Here is a 21242-nt window from a genome sequence, read left to right on the forward strand (position 1 = left end):
ACCCATATGTTGTGTTAGTGTGTAACCCATATATTATGTTAGTGTGTTAGTGTGTGTGTTAGAATGGGTAGGTTATCTTAGCACTCTAAGCTTGTTTCTTCTTTTGTAAAATAAAATTAATAATAGTGTGTATTTCAAAGGCTTGTAGGATATACTAAATTTGGTGATAATGCATGTAAAGCACTGTGCTTGGTGATGGGCATATAGTATGCTCTTAATAAATCTTAGTTAATATTATTTTAGGACCTTGTTGCTCACTTTGTATCTTTGATTCCTGTTATGCCTGATGCATTGGATGAAAATGATGGTTTTAATATATGGATGACATCAGAGGTAACCAATTACAATTTACAATTTAAATGTATAATGTTTGCTTTTCTTTCAAAGAAACATTTCAAAAATATTATGCACTTATGTAGTAGCTTTCCTTATGCAATTTGAAGACATTTGATAATTTAATACAGTTTTCATTCAGCTCTATAACAACCCATAGAAATAATTCTTTTTTTTTTTTTTTTATTAGTTGGAGGCTAATTACTTCACAACATTTCAGTGGGTTTTGTCATACACTGACATGAATCAGCCATGGAGTTACATGTATTCCCCATCCCGATCCCCCCTCCCACCTCCCTCTCCACCCGATTCCTCTGGGAGAAATAATTCTTTTTTTTTTTTTTTTTTTTGGGCGAAATAATTCTTAAAGACCAAAAATCTTGTTCAACTCTTTAAGTAGCTCATAATATTCAGATTCAGCAGGAATTCCAGGAGTACAATATTATGACATTCTCCAGAGAGAAATATGAAATATGCCTTGTTCACTGTAGAGGTGGTTAGACCCTGAAGTCTAGGGGAAATACCACCACTTCCCAGAAGCCTTCCCCAGTTTTCCCATATCTGAATGAAGGGCTTCCTTGGCACTTGGATTAAAATTGTCTTTAGACTGGTTGCCATGCAATATTTGGGATATATTTGAACTAAAAACTATTTATTTGAGATTTAAATTTCTTTAGGCATCCCATCCCTCCCCCCAAAAATCTGGAAATCCTAATCAGAACACTTTTTCCATTTCACCTTAAATTATATTTAGTTGATTATACACTGGCCCTATACCCACACACTATACATATACATCCCAAATTTAATCTCCTTGAATGAAAAGGCAAATTTGCACTTATCTAGAATGTTTAGTCAAGGCTATGGTTTTTCCAGTAGTCATATATGGATGTGAGAGTTGGATGGTGAAGAAAACTGAGGATCGAAGAATTGATGCTTTTGAACTGTGGTGTTGGAAAAGACTCTTGAGAGTCCCTTGGACTGCAAGGAGATCCAACCAGTCCATCCTAAAGGAGATCAGTCCTGGGTGTTCATTGGAGGGACTGATGTTGAAGCTGAAACTCCAATACTTTGGCCACCCCATGTGAAGAGTTGACTCATTGGAAAAGACCCTGATGCTGGGAGGGATCGGGGGCGGGAGGAGAAGGGGACGACAGAGGATGAGATGGCTGGATGGCATCACCAACTCGATGGACATGAGTTTGAGTAAACTCCGGGAGTTGGTGATAGACAGGGAGGCCTGGCGTGCTGCGATTCACGGGGTCGCAAAGAGTCAGACACGACTGAGCAACTGAACTGAACTGAACTGAGAGTGTTGAGAGGCTGGATTTGAGCTGAAGTGGATTTAGAGAGCACAGGACTAATTTATTACGTCAGTTACCCTGCCTTCTGCTAAATGAAAGTGAGAGGAACACCAGCTGTAGTTTGGACCCAGTGACTCAAATCTGGTAAAACTCAGAGGTGTCTGTTAACTCTAGACTCTTCTGAGACTCTTCAGACTAATCAGAATGTGTTACAATCCTGCAGAACATTGAAAAGACAGCCTCTAAAGTAGCTAAAAATAACTGTGAAAATAACCATTCTGGCAAATACCAGTGCTTCCAAGTGCCCTCCAAGCCAAACAGTACTCATAATCAACAGGTCCCCACCGGCACAGGCTTCCTCTTGGCTGGTGTCTTCCCATTGCCATGAACTCTGGACTGGGGATGTCCCTGAGTGAATGACCGATTAAATCGTCACAGGAGTTATTTCCTCTACCCGACATACAGTCTTTGAACAAAACTTGGTTCAAATCCTACTTCAACCACCTGGTAGCTGTGTGACTTAAGTTATTCAGCTCCATGGGACCTCACTTTCCTCATCTGTGTCATACAGGGATTTTGACAGGATAGGCAGCTGGAACACAGTATGTTAGTTACGTTGTTGTTGTTGTTCAGTCGCTAAGTTGTGTCCGACTCTTTGCAACCCCCTGGACTGCGGCAGCCAGGTGTCTCTGTCCTTCACTATCTCCTGAGTTTGCTCAGATTCATGTCTTTTGAGCTGGTGATGCTATCATGCTGTCTAACTACCTCATTCTCTGCCGCTGTCTTCTCTTTTTGCCTTCCATCTTTCCCAGCTTCAGAGTCTTTTCCAATGTTAGTTACCTACTCTCATTCATTCCCTCCTTCTCTTATGAGATGCTGTCAGGGGATCCTCCTTGGTCTGATATTGAAGACTACTCATGTTCTGCTCTTCATTCTCCTGTTCATCACACGTATCTTTGAGAAGAGCCGTGTTACCATTCTTCCTAACCTCTATCCCTCACCATCACATCCAGCCAGTGTGTACTGATGTGGCCACATCTGTGTTAAACCATTGAAACACTTCTGGACTGACTGGTAAATAGTCACTCTGAGAGCTCCTGAGCTCCCCCTCCCCAAGCTCCCTGGCCACCACAGCCCTTTCTCTGGGACTAATGAAGTGGAAGCATGTGTCCAGCCTAAGTGGTGCAGCCGAGTCTGCACGGTACAGCTGCTACTCAGCAGCAACACATTATTGCCATATGAACATTTGGGCCCATGTATTTTGTTAGATCCTTTGATTCTTCAAGAGAATCCAGAAATCCAGAGTTGTATGTGTGATCTTCCAATTTTTAAAAGCATTTGGGGCCAAGCAAAACACACCTACAGACTGGAGCTAAATCATAAGCCACTGGTCTGCCACCTCTGCTGTGCTTTTTCTGTCCTGCTACAACTGCCTTACTAGGCACTCTGCATTTGGTTACACCCACCCCTGCTGTTCAGGTCTTTCGGCTAAGGAAGTTTCCATCACTTTTCTTGATTGGGCTCCAACTCAGATCTCCTCTTCTAAGTTGAGAGCACTATATTGGTATAGGGCAGAGAGTGACTCCATTGACCAAAGGATCCTTTCCTCCAAAAACAGGTGTGATTTCCTATCAGATGAAGTTCCTTAAAATATTAGCCAATTTTGTTATTCAGTCACTGAGTCATGTTCAACTCTTTGTGACCGAAGAGTTGCAGCATGCCAGACTGCAGCACGCCAGGCTTCCCTGTCCATCACCATCTCCTGGAGTTTACTTAAACTCACATCCATTGAGTCAGTGAGGCCATCCAACCATCTCATCCTCTTTTGTCCCCTTCTCCTCCTGACTTCAATCTTTCCCAGCATCAGGGTCTTTTCAAATGAGTCAGCTCTTCACATCAGGTGGCCAAAGTATTGGAGTTTCAGCTTCAGAATCAGTCCTTCCAATGAATAGTCAGGGTTGATTTCCTTTAGGAGTGACTGGTTTGATCTCCTTGCTGTCCAAGGGACTCTCAAGAGTCTTCTCCAACACCACAGTTCAGAAGCATTTATTCTTTGGTGCTCAGCCCTGTTTTCCCAAGATATTTGTCCCCCCAAAAAATCTGCCTCATTTTGGATGATAAAATTATTGGATCACCCAGTATCCTTATGTTTCAGGCTAATGTTCTCTCTTTCTAATGCCCTAATGTTTTAACAGGAAAAGTGTGTCAGAGTTTTAGGCTTTGCAGTCATCTTAGTGACCTGGCAGAAATGTGTGTGTAAGGGTGTGGAGGGGCCCTGAAACTGTTGGATGCTTGCACTACTCAACTCTCTCTCCTCCCCTCCCTTCCTTTTTTTTTTTCTTTTTTTTTTTTGTCCTTGTTGCTTTTGTTTCACCTTAGCGCTGCATCAGTTTGGCTATTGGAAATAAGGAGGAGCATGCCATACTTCTCTGTAATTTCTTCCTGTATTTTGGAAAGAAAGCTTTGGTCCTTCTAGGAACCTCAGTGTTGGAAGTAAGTGTTGGACTTAATATTTAAATAGTGTAAACAAAACTTTCAGTTGCAAGTTTTAAAGACTTCAACTCCAAGTTTCCATTTTTTCACAAATTAGGAAATTTCATAGGCAAACAAATATTTACTTAGGGGAATAATGTTGCTTCATCAACATTTCCACAATGTAAAGAATGACTTCCTTTTGTTTTTCTTCTTTGTAAAGTAGTACAGATAATAATGTTACTTCATGGCAGCAAATTTGGAAAACTCAGCAATGACCACAGGACTGGAAAAGGTCCGTTTTCATTCCAGTCCCAAAGAGGGACAATGCCAAAGAATGTTCAAACCACTGTAAAATTGTGCTCATTTCACATGCTAGCAAGGTTATGCTCAAAAGCCTTCAAGGTAGGCTTCAGCATTATGTGACCTGAGAACTTCCAGATATAAAAGCTAGGTTTCAGAGAGGCAGAGGAACCAGAGATCAAATTGCCAACATTTGTTGGATCATGGAGAAAGCAAGGGAGTTCCAGGAAAACATCTACTTTGCCTCATTGACTATGCTAAAGCCTTTGCCTGTGTGGATCACAATAAAATGTGGAAAATTCTTAAAGAGATGGGAATACCAGACCACCGTACCTGTTTCCTGAGAACCTGTATGCGGGTCAAGAACCAGCATTAGAACGGGACATGGAACAACTGACTGGTACAAAACTGGGAAAGAAATATAACATGGCCGTATGTTGTCCCCCTGCTTATTTAACTTCTATGCGTGAGTACATCATGTAACATGCCGGACTGGATGAATCACAGGCTGGATTCAAGATTACTGGAAGAAATATCAACAACCCCAGATATGTAGATGATGCCACTCTAATGGCAGAAAGTGAAGAGGAACTAAAGAGCCTCTTAATGAGGGTGAAAGAGAAGAGTGAAAAAGCTGACCTGAAACTCAGTGTTAAAAAACTAAGATCATGGCATCCAGACCCATTACTTCATGGCGAATAGATGGGAAAAAAGTGGAAGCAGTGACAGATTTTCTTCCTTGGGCTCCAAAATCATTGTGGACAGTGACTGCAGCCATGAAATTAAAAGACGCTTGCCCTTTGGAAGGAAAGCTACGACAGACCTAGACAGTGTATTAAAAAGCAGAGATATCGCTTTGCCAACAAAGGTTTGTATAGTCAAAGCTATGGTTTTTCCAGTAGTCAGGTACAGATGTGAGAGTTGGACCATAAAGAATACTGAGCGCTGAAGAACTCTTGCTTTTGAACTGTGGTGCTGGAGAAGAAGACTCTTGAGAGTCCCTTGGACTACAGGGGGATCAAACTAGTCAATCCTAAAAGAAATCAACCCTGAATATTAACTGGAAAGAATGATGCAGAAGCTGAAGCTCCCATACTTTGGCAACCTGATGTGAAGAGCTGACTCATAGAAAAGACCCTGATGCTAGGAAAGATTGAGGGCAAAAGGAGAAGAGGGTGGCAGAGAATGAGATGGTTAGATAGCGTTACTGATACAATGGACATGAGTTTGAGCAAACTCTGGAAAATGGTGGAGGACAGAGGAACCTGGCATGCTGTATGTAGTTCATGGGGTCACAAAGAGTTGGACATGACTTAGCGACTGAACATCATGGGGTTACTAGAAATACTCAGTTATGTAGTAAATATATGACACTGAGAGCAGCACCTGGTTTATGGAAAATGCTCAATAAGTGATGGTGGTAGGTGATGTAGCAATAGTTATCGTAGTAATAGTTATGTAGTGGTTGTTAACCATCATCACCATCATCATCTTTATATGTTCCTAGAATTGTATTTAAGATAATTAAGATGTACCTCCCCCTATTTTTCACTGCTCAAATTTTAATTGTGCAAGAAATGGGCCAGAAGTTCACTAATTTGTACAACTTAATTATATACTCCTGTATTCAAACCTCCAGAAAGCTGCCTTATTAGGACTCTTTATTTCTATTCAGTAATATGAACATATTGATACGCATTTAAAACTTCAAGATTTTTTTTTTGTCATGATCATTTATTTCTATGTATTTCTATGTATTTGCAAAGCTTATTATTTCTGTGTCCTGTTTGTTAGCTGAAAACCTATGGCTAATTTCCCCATGTGATCGCGCGGCTGTAGCTTTGAGCACCACTAGATGGCAGTAAACAGTGAACAATATTTTAACAGACATTTGTATTTGTACCTGTGAGTCAACACTGGGTGGCAGCACTTACTTGTAAGTTTCACCTTGTCTGTGTGGTTGAGGTGACACCACTTTACCTGGGAAATGCCATGGACAGAGGAACCTGGTGGGCTACAGTCCATGGGGTCACAAAGAGTCAGACACGACTGAGCAACTTTCACTTCACTAATAATGTTTACTAATTGTATGATCTCAGCCTTATTTATTTCTCTGACCCTCAAAGTGAAAGTGAAAGTCGCTCATTTGTGTCCGACTCTTTGCAACCCCATGGACTACACATTCCTTGGAATTCTCCAGGCCAGAATACTAGAGTGGGTAGCCTTTCCCTACTCCAGGGGATCTTCCCAACCCAGAGATTGAACCCAGGTCTCCCACATTGCAGACGTATTCTTCACCAGCTGAGCCACAAGGGAAGCCCTTGCTCAAAGGAATAATGCTATTTCCTGTTACCCTAGACAAGTTATTATTCTCTTATTCTTCATGTGAAAGGTGGGCATGATAATCATCCCTACTTCATTCTTCATGTGAAAGGTGGACATGATAATCATACCTACCTCACAGAATTTGGAATTAATTAAAGTGAGAAATTAAGTAAAATTAGCATGAGCACTGAGTACAGAACCTGGGGTAAGTAAATGATGAATGTTAAACAGTTATTATTATCATTACCTGAAATTTTTATGTTTTGCTAAATAAGAAAGGTTTACACATCACAAGTATGTGCAGAGCAAAATAGTAACATAGTGACTACTTTTATTCCTCAAATGGTTTTCTGTTTAATTTCTCTCTGGCCTCTAATTCTAGATCTTGTTCTCAAAATTAATTTGATGGCTTTTTAACTTCACCTAGCTTTTCAGAGCCTTGGACTAACACCATAACTCTACACGGTGTTCACCCTTGATCTCTAAGTATATTCTGCTTAAAGCAGGGCTAATCCATATAGCACCTTTGTGTGAGTTAGGCAAAAGTACCCCTACGCATTAGCACTAGCTATTGGGAAATGTTCTTCATATACTGATTTCATCAGAACAACATATTTTATTGCTATGACGGTGACAACACTGGCTCATAAGTTCTCTCATTTGAATCCTCATGCTAGCCTGGGCCTGCGGATTTCTATTGCTTTGGTTTTTCCCTTTTCAAAAAAATTGTAAATATTCTAAAAAAGGCTTTTAAAAGATAAGAGGTAACAGGGAGTTTCCTGATGACACAGTGGTTATGATTCTGGGCTTTTGCTGCTGTGGCCTGAGTTCAATCCCTGGTCAGGAAACAGAGATCCCACAAGCCGTGCAGCATGACCAATAAATAGATACATCATACAGAAAAAAAATCAATAAGGTGATTGATAATATTATCTGTAAAAAGTCAGAGATAGCATATGCTTACACTACAATTTCCAATACAAAAATGAGTTAAATCAGTCATCCCCCCAAAATAATTTTAACTCTTTCTTCGGACAGGGGCATGTGGCGTATGTATTAACTCAGGAAACTGATGAATATTTGCTTTGGAATCCATTAACTGGACAGTGTCATAAGCAGTTTGACCCATTTTGTCCGTTACAAGGTGTAGATTGTTTGTTTGATGGTGAAAACGTAAGTGTATTGGGTGAGGGGGGAAGATCTTGAGTTCTGTCCTCAGGAGTCAAACTTGTGGCTCTCTGCCCTGACTGTACATTAGAATCATGTGGAAATGCTGAGGAAACCGTAGATGTTCAGTTAGAATCCCTGGGGTGTGGGGCCAGGGAAATCTTCCGTCCCCAAAGCTCCTTGAGGTGATTCCGTAGCACCTCCAAGGCTGAGAACCAGTGAGCAGTCTAGTGTTCACATGCCCCTGGAATTCTCTGTACCTCCTGCCGCAGAGCTGTCCTTGGCTTCTCCCACTTCACTGGGTAGTAAGACTGTAACCCCCTATGGGCTTCGTACTCCCGTGGGCCGATGTTGATTCTCTGTTAATGTTATAATAGGTCTGGTTTAATCTGCAGCAGAATAATTCACCAATGGCTGTGTATTTTGACTATTCAAAGGAAAGTTTCTGGAAACAGTTGCTTCCAAAAAATTATCAAGGAACAAACACACAAAGCGTTCAGGTAAATCACACTTTTCCAGGTGTGTCTCTATGAAAGTTACCATTGGTTCTGACCTTAGACTTGTGACAGCTCTTGTTACATTTATATAGCTGGTTGCTTATTGAATGGTTTAGCAACATCAATAAAATCCAGTTTTCTCTGCCATCCAGCCTGACTTTAGGCTACTCTGACCCTTTTCCTCTACTTGCGAAAGAAGAATTGAGAAGAAGGCATCATCTTAATTGTGGATTTAGGTTTTAGAGTAAAATTTTTAAAGTATTCATCATGAAACAGAAAATATAATGTCCAGATGATGTAATAAGTTCTTACTTTGACCTTGCACTTCTACGACACATCCATGACAATAATAAACTATAAAAATTGAAAAACAAAAGGCTTATCTGGGCTCTGAACCATGATGGGTATCTACTGGAATAGAAATAGGACAGAAACACCATCAGTGAGCAGGGCCCAAAGAGGATGGGAGCAAAGTCTAAAAGTGAGTCATGAAGTCCAGGGAACCAGAGCCAGTCTCACTTTTTGAAGCCAGGACTATGATGGAGCTTCCCTACCTTGCTCCTCTTGAGAGAAGATGAGAAAGGTAAGCTGCAGACCCATTACCTGGAGCTCAGGAGGTAAGAGAACAAAGTACAGATGAGAGCATCAGGAACCAATCTCACCACCAGACAACTTGGCCAGGGAATCTGTGGTGTGTTCAGCATCACTTTGGGAAGACACCCAAATTCCATTTCAACAGCAGTTTCTGGATTGAGAGCCGTGGTATATCAATGTGCAGGCAATTGCAAAATTCAAAAACTGGGAGCTATGACCCAGAGGAAGAAAGAGAGGGGGGGTATAAGAAAAAGAACAATGGAAAAATAGGAAGAAGACAATTCATAGAAGCAGAAACTCCAGAGTTCAACCTCACTTGTACTGAGGGAAATATAATTTAAAACAAACATGATTTTTACATGTATAGGATTAGGAAACATTTTTTTAAGTGTGATGATATCAAATATTGGCAAACAGGCTGAGAAATAGTGAGAGTGTAAATTGCTATAAACTCTTTGAAAATCAACATGGTAAGGTTGGTAAAGTTGAAAAAGCTCAACCTTTGACCCACCAATTCAACTTCTAAGTATGTACCCTAGCACAGAGAGACGAGCACAACAATGGTCATTACTAAATTGCTTGAAATAGAAAAAAAAAAAAAGGACACAATTTATCAGCCAGAAAATGGGCACATAAGTTGTCAAGAACCCATACTATGAAATCTTATATGTGTGTATGTGTAAGTTGCTCAGTCATGTCTGACTCTTTGCGACCCCATACACCATAGCCCACCAGGCTCCTCTGTCCATGGAATTCTCCAGGCAAGAATACTGGAGTGGGTTGCCATTCCCTTCTCCAGGGGATCTTCCTGGCCCAGGGATCAAACCCAGGTCTCCTGCATTGCAAGCAGATTCTTTACTGTCTAAGCCACCAAGGAAACCCAAAATCTTCTATACAGTAGTAAAAAAGAATATATGAAAGTAATTTACTGTAGCTCTCAACTTGACTGTACATTCATGACATCAAAATCTCTGAGTGAAGAGCCCACACACTGGTGTTACTTAAAGCTCCCCAAGTGATTCCCACATGTAGCCACAGTTGAGAACCACTGACCTAGAGCCATTGTGTCAACATGAGTGAATATTAAAAAATGTAATGTTGAGCAAAGTAAAGAAGATGTGAAATGACACATATATATGAAGTTTGAAAAATATGTGTTTATATATATATAGATATATAAGTGAAAATGTTAGTTGCTCAGTTGTGTCCAACTCTTTGTGACCCAATGGATTGTAGCCCTGCAGGCTCCTCTGTCCATGGATTTCTCCAGGCAAGAATACTGGAGTGGGTTGCCATTTCCTATTCCAGGTGGTCTTTCCAACCCAGGTATCGAACTAGCGTTTTCTGCTTGGCAGGCAGAAAGAATACCATCTAAACCATCAGAGAAGCCCATAGATACATAGTGATAGTATAAAAGCTTGCATGAGAATGATAAACATCAAATTTAGGGTAAAAGTTACCTTTGGAGAGAGAAAAAAGGGGAATGAGATCAGGGAGCAGTATATAGATTACTTTAAGTCTATCTGTAATGTTTTACATCTTTTTAAAAGATGTATTTATTTATTTGGCTGTGCATATGGGATCTAGTTCCCTGGCTGGGGATCGGTCCCAGGCTCCCTGTATTGGGAAGGCAGAGTCTTAGCCACTGGGTCACCAGGGAAATTCCTACATCTTTTTGAAAAATCTAAAAAAATATGGATGCATACAAAGATTAGATATAGCTAGGTGGTATGTATGTTGGGTGGATGTTCGTTACATTATTCTCAGTGCTTTATCTGTATGTTTGACATAGTTCACAATATCGAAAAGAAAGAATGGTGGTTGTGGGGGAAAAGAAATCAAACCGTACCAAAGTATATAAAATGAAGAGTTTCTTCCCTCTTCAGCATTTTTTCCCCACTCTCTAAGAAATAGCCACAGTCAGTAGTTTCTTGTGTATCCTTCTAAACATTTTCCTTGCAGATGCAAGCATTTATGTCTGTAAAGTCATTTTAAGTAAGGGGGAAATGTGCTTATCTCTCTTGAGCAAGCCACATTTCCAGCACCCACACAATGCCTTGCTTGCCTATCCTAAAGTTGTGACCAAAGCATTTGGTTGCAGCTTCCTAGGGGGAGAACAGTGTATTCAGAGATGAGAATTTTTGTTTGTTTTAATCATTCTCTTATTAATTCGGTTAACATTTATTGAGTGCTGCAGTGGGTCAGCACTGTGTTAGGTATAGGTACCACAAGGAAAAAGAGTTTGATGTTGGGAAAGATTGAGGGCTAGAGGAGAAGGGGGTGACAGAGGATGAGGTAGTTGGATGGCATCGTCAACTCAATGGACATGAGTTTGAGCAAACTCCGGGAGATGGTGAAGGACAGGAAAGCCTGCCATGCTGCAGTCCATGGGGGTGCAAAGAGTTGGACACAACTGAACAACTGAACAGCAACCGTGTTCTTGGAGCTTGTGTTCTAGAGGAGGAAACAGAAGGAAGCAAGCACTTGGAGTAGAGAGAGATAAATACCACTAAGAAGTAATGAATGTGCGTTGGGGAGCACACAGCAGGAAACCTGAGGGGAAGGGGAGCTTCAGGGGCTTCCTGGGGAAAAAAGTGATGACCAGCAGCACTGTGAAGAGGGCTGAGCAGCAGGAGCTGGTCTAGATGAAGATTAGTGACGAGAGTAGTCCCAGCACAAAGTGGAAACAGCAGGCTTGAAGACCAGCTGTGTGTGTGTGTTAGTCGCTTAGTCATGTCTGACTCTTTGCAACCCTATGGACTGTAGCCTGCCAGGCTCCTCTGTCAGTGGGATTCTCCAGGCAAGGATACTGGAGTGGGTTGCCATGCCCTTCTCCAGGGGATCTTCCTAACCCAGGGATCAAACTCAGGTCTCCTGCACTGCAGGCAGATGAAAACCTGCAGGGCCAAGTGTCTGTCACAGAGCTGAAAGGCCAGCTTGGCTGCTACCAGGGGGTGAGCAGAAATGAGCTGAGGTCCTGGTCAGGATTTTGGCCTTTATTCTTTATTCAGCATCACCAAGGCAAGGGCTGCCGTAATCAAAATTGTATTTTTAAAAGCCACTCTGACTAAGAGTGGAAACTAAACCTTTTGTCAAGTTTGAGTAATTAAACAGAAAACTCATAGTTGCATTTGACTTTTGTCTTTACTGATTTCTTCCCTGTGGGCCAGTGGCCCTTGATTTTCTGCCTTGTCACACACATACCAGAATAAACCACCGTCTGTAGTGAATGCTGTTTTTTTTTTTTTTTTCTGTTAATCACAATTGAGAACATAAATTTGAGTGTGTGTGTGACAGAGAAATGGAGTTAACAGGGACATCTTCTTGAACTTTTAAAGGTTATGAATTCCCTGAAAGGGGCCTTTGCCCAAATGGGAAATAGACTAACACTCCATAAATGTATTGGGTCAACATAACCCAGGCCTCTTTTTCAGGCCTGAAGGTGGTCTAACTAATCCACCGGAGTTGCCAGGTTAGGGGCGCAGGGCAGTGTTTTGGAGGGGCAGACAGTAATTTGAGGACAGCAGTCGGGTTTTGGTTTACCTGCCTTGTCTTTAATAGTTGGTGACCTCTGCAAGATGATGCTGGGTTTTAGACTTTACTTTCTCTAGTATTTCATCTTCTGCCATGTTCTACTCTAGGCAAATTCACTGTGTCTGAGCATATTCTCTAATCTAGTGGTTCTCCAACCATGGTAGGCATCATAACCCTTTGGAGGGCTTGTTAAAAAGCAATTTGCTAGGCTGTACCCTCAGAGTTTCTGAGTCAGTAGGTCTGAGGCTGCTGACTCAGCAACATTTTGCTGAGCAGGGGGTGGTGTCACATTTTGGGAGCCACTGACTTAGATCAGGAGATGATAGACTGAGCCTCCTCAAATCACCCCTGAAATTTTCTGAGACCTAGAGTCCTAGCAAAAGTTTCCTCCCTTACACTCATGAGGGGGAAGCATCTGTCCCTGTCTCTACAGAGGCGCTGTTTCTCAGCTCATAAATATTCAAAGTAAAGACTCTCTAAACCCAGTCCCACTCGTCCATTCTTGTCTATGTGAGCCCTGCAGGGAGTTTGGGTGGGAGGGAGGGGGTTGGAGAAGTCCTCTCCTTGTCCCAGAAAATCCAGCTCGGCGGAGCAGCATGGGGAGACACGGCAGAGCCTTGCTCTCTGCTGTTGCTGGGGTGCCGGAAGCAAAGACTTGAAGACAGCAGAGACTGAAATGGACTCTGCGTATATGCTTGCATATGTGCGCATGCACACCTGTGAACACGGAGAAAACTGGCTCCTGCCTGCTGAAAGAAGCAAAGGAGGTGGATGATAAACCATGTTAGAAGAGTAATAATAACAGTACTATCTGACCTTAGTTGGGCAATACGTGCCAGGCTTTACATGTATGACTTTATTTTAAAGTCTTCGCATGACCCCAGGAAAGTAGATGCTCTTATTGTCCCTCTTTAGGGCTTCCCTGGTGGCTCAGAGGTTAAACTGTCTGCCTGCAATGCGGGAGACCTGGGTTTGATCCCTGCGCCGGGAAGATCCCCTGGAGAAGGAAATGGCAACCCATTCCAGTATTCTTGCCTGGAGAATCCCATGGACAGAGGAGCCTGGTAGGCTACAGTCCATGGGGTCGCAAAGAGTTGGACACGACTGAGCGACTTCACGTTCACTTTAAAAGATGTGGTAACCCAGACTCAAAGCGGTTAAGTAATTTCTCCAAAGTCACAGTTAATAACCGGATGAGACCAGTACAGCTTCCAGAGATTGTCTGATGGAATGAATAAGAATGCCAAGTTCTTACTTGAATAAACAAACAGCAGATCTGTCTCATGAGGAATATCTTTCGTAAATCCATTTCCCCTCCCTGCCCTGGTGAAGTAGTATTAAAATCAAAGGAAATGCTGTGATCTGTGTTAGCTCTGTGCTCCTATTATTGAGTGTTTCTGCCACATGAGAGGTTTAGGTTGCCCCCTCCATTATGATCAGCACTCCAAGGGGTGACTGATATCAAGATGGCCTCCCTAGAACCTTTTCTCACTTTCAGTTTTCTGTATTTCAGCCTGAAGAAATAATTTATTCTGATACTAATAAGAGCATGGTAGAAGATCTAAAGAACAGGTATGATCTCTATTTATATGCTATGATTATCATGTTTTCTCCCTAATCTCCCATTCAGCCACCCTTCAGTCCTGTAACCCAGTCTCTCAAAAATACCTATTAGACTCAACAACAGAAGCATGAAATGGAGATTTAATAGTTACTTCCATTGAGTCGTCTGGCTCTTGGCCCTTGCATAAAAACATCAGCCCCTCTGCTATCCACAATACTCCTTGAAAAAACATGCCAAGTTAAGTACAGTTGCATCTGGACAACATTGTGGGCAGCTATTGGGAAGTTCTCGACACAGACACCTGTTTAGCCTTTTAGTAATAATCAATAACTAACACTTCTTGACGGAGAAGGCAATGGCACCCCACTCCAGTACTCTTGCCTGGAAAATCCCATGGATGGAGGAGCCTGGTAGGCTGCAGTCCATGGGGTCGCAAAGAGTCAGACAAGACTGAACGACTTCACTTTCCCTTTTCACTCTCATGCACTGGAGAAGGAAATGGCAACCCACTCCAGTGTTCTTGCCTGGAGAATCCCAGGGACGGTGTAGCCTGGTGGGCTGCTGTCTGTGGAGTCGCACAGAGTCAGACATGACTGAAGTGACTTAGCAGCAGCAGCAGCAGCAGCAACAACACTTCTTGAAAGAACAATAGGGGTGTGGTAAAAACATCCAAGCTGGGTAGTAGAAATATCAGTACTGTCCTTGGTAGCCACCCTCATCCACATATTCCACAGACACACAAACACACACACACACACCCTGAAGAGTTGCTCAGTCAAGCCCAAAATGTCACAGCCTTTGCAGCAGGCCTTGCTCCTACTCCAGATATGTCAGAAGCTTCTAGATCTGACTACTTCCAGTGACTCATGCTGACACAGCAGGCTGGCATGTAAGCTGCTACCAACTAATCAAAACAGAAAAGGACAAAAAGCATTTTGCCACTCCCTTTTTTCACTAGCACATGACCCCCACCTCTTACTCCCCTACTTCTTCCCCAGCTCTTAACAAAAAAAAAAAAAAAAGAAGAAGAAATGCACTAGGAAAATGGTCTCCAACTTTTAGTTTTCATCAGAATTGCTTCTGGAACTAAATATAGGTGCCAGAGTCCAGGATCAGACCTGTTGAGCCACTATCTGGAGGATAGTGAAGTGTTTTGATAGAACAGGTGATTTTCAGGATCAGACCTGTTGAGCCACTATCTGGAGGATAGTGAAGTATTTTGAGTCCTACAGGTGATTCTGGTGTGTAGCCATGACTGAGACTCTGCAAACTCAAAACCACTTACTTACTTTATTGGACTCAGCCAAAAGGAGAGGCCCAGCACACAATAATCCTCTGCAGCAGAAAGGCTTCCCACCAACCAGCTCACGCTGGACTCCACTTTCTCCCTCCCCGGAACAGTTCCTCAGCAGGCACTGTTTCAGAGGCGGGGTAGGTAGGTGAAACTCCCTGCCTGCATAGAGCATACATTTGGGGGAATGATCAGATCGGGGGAAACTGATCATCATACTGATCAATCCAGTGTCTCATTTCCTCCCAATTCCACTTGCTGGATTAACTGATTTAATAACCCCATTCCTGCTAACATTACCCCAGACAAGATACCTGGATTTTTATAAAGGCATTTCTTGGAAATACGATGTCTTATGTCAGAGGAGGGTCTTGGAGAACAGGAATGTCAACCCAGTAATCAGATGGTAGCAAATCACACCTAGTAGGCAGCTGTCTACACACAGGGAACTGGAAGAAAGAAGTGCCTTTGAGAACTAATTGCTAGCTACCCCAGGAAGCATCTTGCTTCCTCAAGCGAAGCAAGAGCCTGATCTTTCCCAAACCAGATTAATGTGGTTGATGACAGATGTCCCTCACCATGGTGGTCTGGTTTTCTCCTACATAAAAAATGTATCATTTTTCAAATTGTGAATGACTATATATTTTAAACATTTATTTAATTTATTTGGCTGTGTGGGGTCCTAGATGCAGCATGAGTTGGGTCATGGAGGATCTTTGGTTGCAGCGCATGGCCTCTCGAGTTGTAGCACACGGGCTCCAGTGCTCTTGGGCAGTTTACTCAGTGGGGGATCTTAGTTCCTTGACCAGGGATTGAACCTACATCCCTTGCATTGCAAGGTAGATTCTTAATCAGTGGACCACCAGGGAAGTCCCCGCAAAGTATTATTCTCATACTTGAGTAAATGTGACAAAACTTTTTTTCACATTCATTAAATGATTTGTAATTTATCATAAAATGATCTTTGCATTCTTACCTTAGGATTGAAAGAACTCTGAAGTGTAAAATAATGGAATGGCGGCCTAAGCAGCCAACACGTTGGAATAGACAGTGTACTTTGATTTTACGACAGATTCTTCCTAAGTTAGAACTTGGTACTGCAAGCTTTGTTTTGTCTGAAGAAGAGAGTGAATTTGAAAGACTACTACAATTTTATTGGGTTTGTATATGATTTAATACATTAACGACATTTGTTTTATCTATGATGTTAACTGCCAGATGATAGTAATCTTAAAAACCCCTGAGATATCTTTTATCTTGATCTCATGTTATACATGCTATGTCATTAAAATCCACTTATGTTTAGACTGAGACTTTGCAAATGTAGTGAATAACTAGTACTGTGACCAGATTGCATGACATTTTCTTGGAATCAGTTTTATGATACACAAACCACAAACTTTGGAAAGAGATGCCCAAAAGGAAATGACTTGCAACTAAGAAACTAAGAAATGATCTCTAGATGGTAGTAATAGGATGGATTCCCTGTCCTTGGTTCTGGGCAAGAGGACTTCAGGCAAGCTTTAATATCTTCCATATGCAAATTACTCTCAGATTTATACATCATAGCCTGGACTTTTGTTTTAACCTCCTCTCGTATATTCACCAGCACATTTAACATCATCCTGGATGGTAAAAAAGGCCTATCAAACTCAAGTCCATAATCAAATAATCATGGCAGGCATTTTGGTGTATTTTAAAGTCCTTCTTTTCTTTCCCTACCAGTATCCTGAGTTCTGAGAATCCTCTCTCCTTCTCTTGCCTATGAATTGTTGCAGTAGTTTTTGGAAGCCCCAGCCTCTCAAGAGTGATATTCCTTCCCCCTTCCATCCTGTAGGTCAGAAAATGTCCTCTAGAGAAAGCCTTGGAAAGAGGAAGGGAAGCTATCTGTTGGAAGTTGAAACTTAGGCTGCCAGGGAGGTGTCTGCAGGAACTATTCATGAATAGGGAGGTAGTTGTTTTGTTTTGCTTTCTTTTTAATTGAATTAGGGGGTAAATAGATAAGCAAAGTATTGTTAAGTATAAGTCAAGGTTTTAAACTTAGAGTTCCTTTGTAAAATTATCTGCTGTTTAATAACACAGATTCATAAATCTAGACTGCATCCTGCGGCTTGGGTTCAAATCCTGGCTCGACCATTCACTGACTTTGACCAAATTACCCAACTTCTCTATATGTTCTTACCCCATTGCACAAGATAAACAAGGATAAAAATAGTTAGCTATTTTGTGGTTGTGGTGAGGATTAAGTGAGTTGCTTAACCATAGCACCCAACACTTACTAAATGTTAACTATTATTTGTATTCCAGTGTAATTTATTAAGTAAACTAGGGAAGGATAGTGTACTATGCACTCACAAGGGAAGAGCACATGAAGAGATTTAAAGATCAGAAAAGTAAACAATCTGAGGCTTGAAAGCAGCTTACGATTGTCCTTTGTAAATTCTTTAATAGATAATTTTACATGAGACCCATGTCCCATATCCTTTAATCCTGTCATCGGAGGAAATGAAAGTGAAAGTCCCTCAGTCATGTCCAACACTTTGCCACCCCATGGACTATACAGTCCATGAAATTCTCCAGGCCAGGATACTGGACAGGGTAGCTATTCCCTTGTCCAGGGGATCTTCCCAACCCAGGAATCAAACCCAGGTCTCCTGCATTGTGGGAGGATTCTTTACCAGCTGAGTCACCAGAGAAGCCCAATCCTGTCATGCTGCTGCTGCTGAGTCGTGTCTGACCCCGTGCGACCTCATAGACGGCTGCCGACCAGGCTCCCCCGTCCCTGGTATTCTCAAGGCAAGAACACTGGAGTGGGTTGCCATTTCCTTCTCCAATGCATGAAAGTGAAAAGGGAAAGTGAAGTCACTCAGTCGTGTCCGACTCCTAGCGACCCCATGGACTGCAGCCTACCAGCCTCCTCCGTCCATGGGATTTTCCAGACAAGAGTACTGGAGTGGGTTGCCATTGCCTTCTCCACCAATCCTGTCATAGATATCAATAAATAGAAACTAAATCAATGTGAAATAAATTCTTCCAAAATGCTCTTTTAAATCATTCATATGACCAAGAAGTTTCCTTTTTGGCAGGTTGCCATTGCAGAAAAAGTGCAAGTATGTGGAATATTAAATGTGTAGGCTCTGGCATTAGACAGACCTGGCTCTGCTCCTCTCTTTATAAAGTGGGGTTATAGCAAAACCTGCCTCAAAGGGTTGTTTGAGGATTAATTAAAATGTGAAGTATTTAGCACTGTGCCTAGAACATAGTACATGCTCAGTCACTTCAGTTGTGTCCGACTCTGTGTGACCCTATGAACTGGAGCCTGCTAGGCTACTCTGCATGGGATCCTCCAAGACAAGAACATTTGAGTGGGTTGGCATGCCCTCCTCCAAGGGATTTTCCTGGCCCAGGTATCAAACCCGTGGTGTCTCCTGCATCTTCTGCATCACAGACAAATTCTTTACCACTGAGCCAACCAGGAGGTCCCCTAGAACTCGGTAAACACCCACAAAATGATAATTATTATTATTATTTTATGACTTCCATTTCTTTGAGGCTTCTGTAATCTTTTCATACAGTAATTCCCAACCACCTACATGATTGTAATGTGGGTTTATGTATTATTGTCTTTGGTCCAGGTCACAGGATTTCCTATCCAGATGCCATACACTGATGTCCAGTCAGTTATTGATGCTGTGTATCAAACTGGAATTCATTGTTCTGAATTTCCACAGACAGAATTTGCTCTAGCTGTGTACATTCACCCCTACCCAAACAACATATTATCTGTGTGGGTCTATTTGGCTTCATTAGCTCGACATCAGTGAAAAGGAAAAAGATAGAAGGAGAAGATGGTACATGGGCCCCCAACCAAAAGACAGACTTTTCTGGTACTTGGGATTTTTCTGTTTATCCTCAAGTCCAGACAAGCGTGAGCCCAATTTTTGGCTCACTTATAGAGTAAGGCACAAGACTCACTGCCTGAGTTTCTGGGGACAAGTATAAATGACCTCCTCATCAGAGGCCTCATCAAGGAGGACCCTTCGGAAAGTCTGGCGCCTGGGATCACTGTCTACAGTAGGTTTTATTCTAGGAAAGAAGCAATTCTGGCCTCTCTCCACAGCCAGTGTTGCTCTAATTGGGGGCCCCCATCACCTCCATCAAAATCACTTGGAAAGCCCTATTGAAAATACAGGTTCCCACATCCCATCCAGGACCTACTGAATCAGGATCTCTGAGAGTACAGCTCCAGAACCTACATTATTTAAAAAAAGCTTCCCAGGCAATTCTGTTAACCAGTTAAGAATGAGAACCCTGCCTTACAGAATGCTGTCATTACTAAAATGAGGCTGATAACTTTGATGACGGTTCTGATGGAATTCCAGGCAGGAGTTATTCAAATAGAAACCCATGAGATAAAAGATTATTTCACTGAAGAATAAGAAGGAAATATGCCATTTTGGGTTAAGAACAGCTTCTGTGGGCTTCTTAAAAGTTTTCTCTTTAGATACTACTGATCTAAAGTCATTTCACCTCCAAGTATTTAGACGGGACTCTCAGGAAATACTACCTAAATTTTTTCCTAGTTCTGTGAGAAAGGGAGATAAATGTCTTACCTGAATCTCAGAGGCCTCTTTATCTTAATGAGCAGCTCCCCATTCTGCCTCTGGCACTTTCTGCTGCTTTTCTTTCACAATGGTGCCCCAAGGACACCCATCCAGGGCCTCAAGAAAGAGTGGGTAGGGATCTAAGTAGAAAATACTGTACTTTATTATATTTGATTGTTCTGTACTTCATTGAGCAAAGTCTTCAAATAGTTTATTTAAATGTTACATAACAACTTATTTTTTAATCAAAGGATAGATTTCCAAAAGTCTATGAGAGCAATTTTATATGAGGTTAAAGTAAGAAAAAGAAGATTCACTTCTCCCACTGTAGTAGCACTGGGGTTCCTTGAATCACTCCCAGAGAAGCAGAGAGCAAAAACCCCAAATTCATCCTCAGGGAACCCTCAGCCTAAATCCCCTCTCTGAATATACCTGCAGAGGCCAGAGAAGACCTCATTTATTTTCAGGATGTTAGTCTCAGACCAAACTCAAGATTACTAGAAAGAAAGGGTATGTAGGTAAAGAGAATGTTTTTTCTGCAAGGTTAAAACTTTGTTATATATGTCTTCTGGCATGCATCAGAAAAATGATCAGAATTGTTTTTATTTGAATGTTTTTGTTTAAACATTCATTATTAACATTCATTAAACATATAAACATTCATTATTTGAATGTTGTGTTTAAATGCTGTAGGAGGCTTTGTTATTAACAAGTTTCCCACATCAATTGGAGTAGCACAAAATGATATCTGTGGAAAGACAAGTTTGCCAAATAAAGGCTGCACTCATACAATTCATTTCTGTGCCATACTGAATGTTTACATAGCTATTTTGTTCATTTTGTTTGTAGCTTTAGAATTGATAGACCACTTAAGAGTAAGGTGGAAAATGTTCATAGGCAAGTGTGCATTATATTCTGTATCATATTCATTTTTAAATATGTGTATGTATTTCTCATCTAAAAATTTTTCCTAAAAATTGTGTGATTGTAATGAACCATGTTTTTTCATTTGACTGTTTTAAAAGTACATGATATTAGATGTAGTGTATAATTTTAAAATTTTTTGTTGTTCAGTCACTGTTGTGTCTCACTCTTTGCAACCTCATCCACAAATAATTACAAAGCATCCAATATGTACCAGACACTTTAGTATGTGCTAGAGGACAGTGTGAAGACATTCTTACAAGGAAAACAGATCATAAGCAAATAAACAGTAAGTAGGTGAGATAATTCCAGGGTATAATGAGCGCTATA

At 41.5% G+C, this 21242-nt stretch overlaps 1 protein-coding gene across 1 annotated transcript in view; it reads left to right on the forward strand.

Annotated features, from left to right (window-relative positions):
- Positions 1-20784, forward strand: part of LOC133070281 (ectonucleoside triphosphate diphosphohydrolase 1) — a 198637-nt gene extending 177853 nt beyond the window's left edge. Inside the window, exons 33-39 of the mRNA XM_061162257.1 lie at positions 244-333; positions 4017-4130; positions 7776-7910; positions 8282-8404; positions 14043-14101; positions 16366-16543; positions 19020-20784. Of these exons, the coding sequence (XP_061018240.1) occupies positions 244-333; positions 4017-4130; positions 7776-7910; positions 8282-8404; positions 14043-14101; positions 16366-16543; positions 19020-19208 (888 nt within the window). The 3' untranslated portion in view covers positions 19209-20784. The remainder of the gene's footprint in view (positions 1-243; positions 334-4016; positions 4131-7775; positions 7911-8281; positions 8405-14042; positions 14102-16365; positions 16544-19019) is intronic.
- The last annotated feature ends 458 nt before the right edge of the window (positions 20785-21242 follow it).

This window comes from Dama dama, chromosome 15 (genome assembly GCF_033118175.1).
Source record: "Dama dama isolate Ldn47 chromosome 15, ASM3311817v1, whole genome shotgun sequence".
NCBI classification, from domain to species: Eukaryota; Metazoa; Chordata; class Mammalia; order Artiodactyla; family Cervidae; genus Dama; species Dama dama.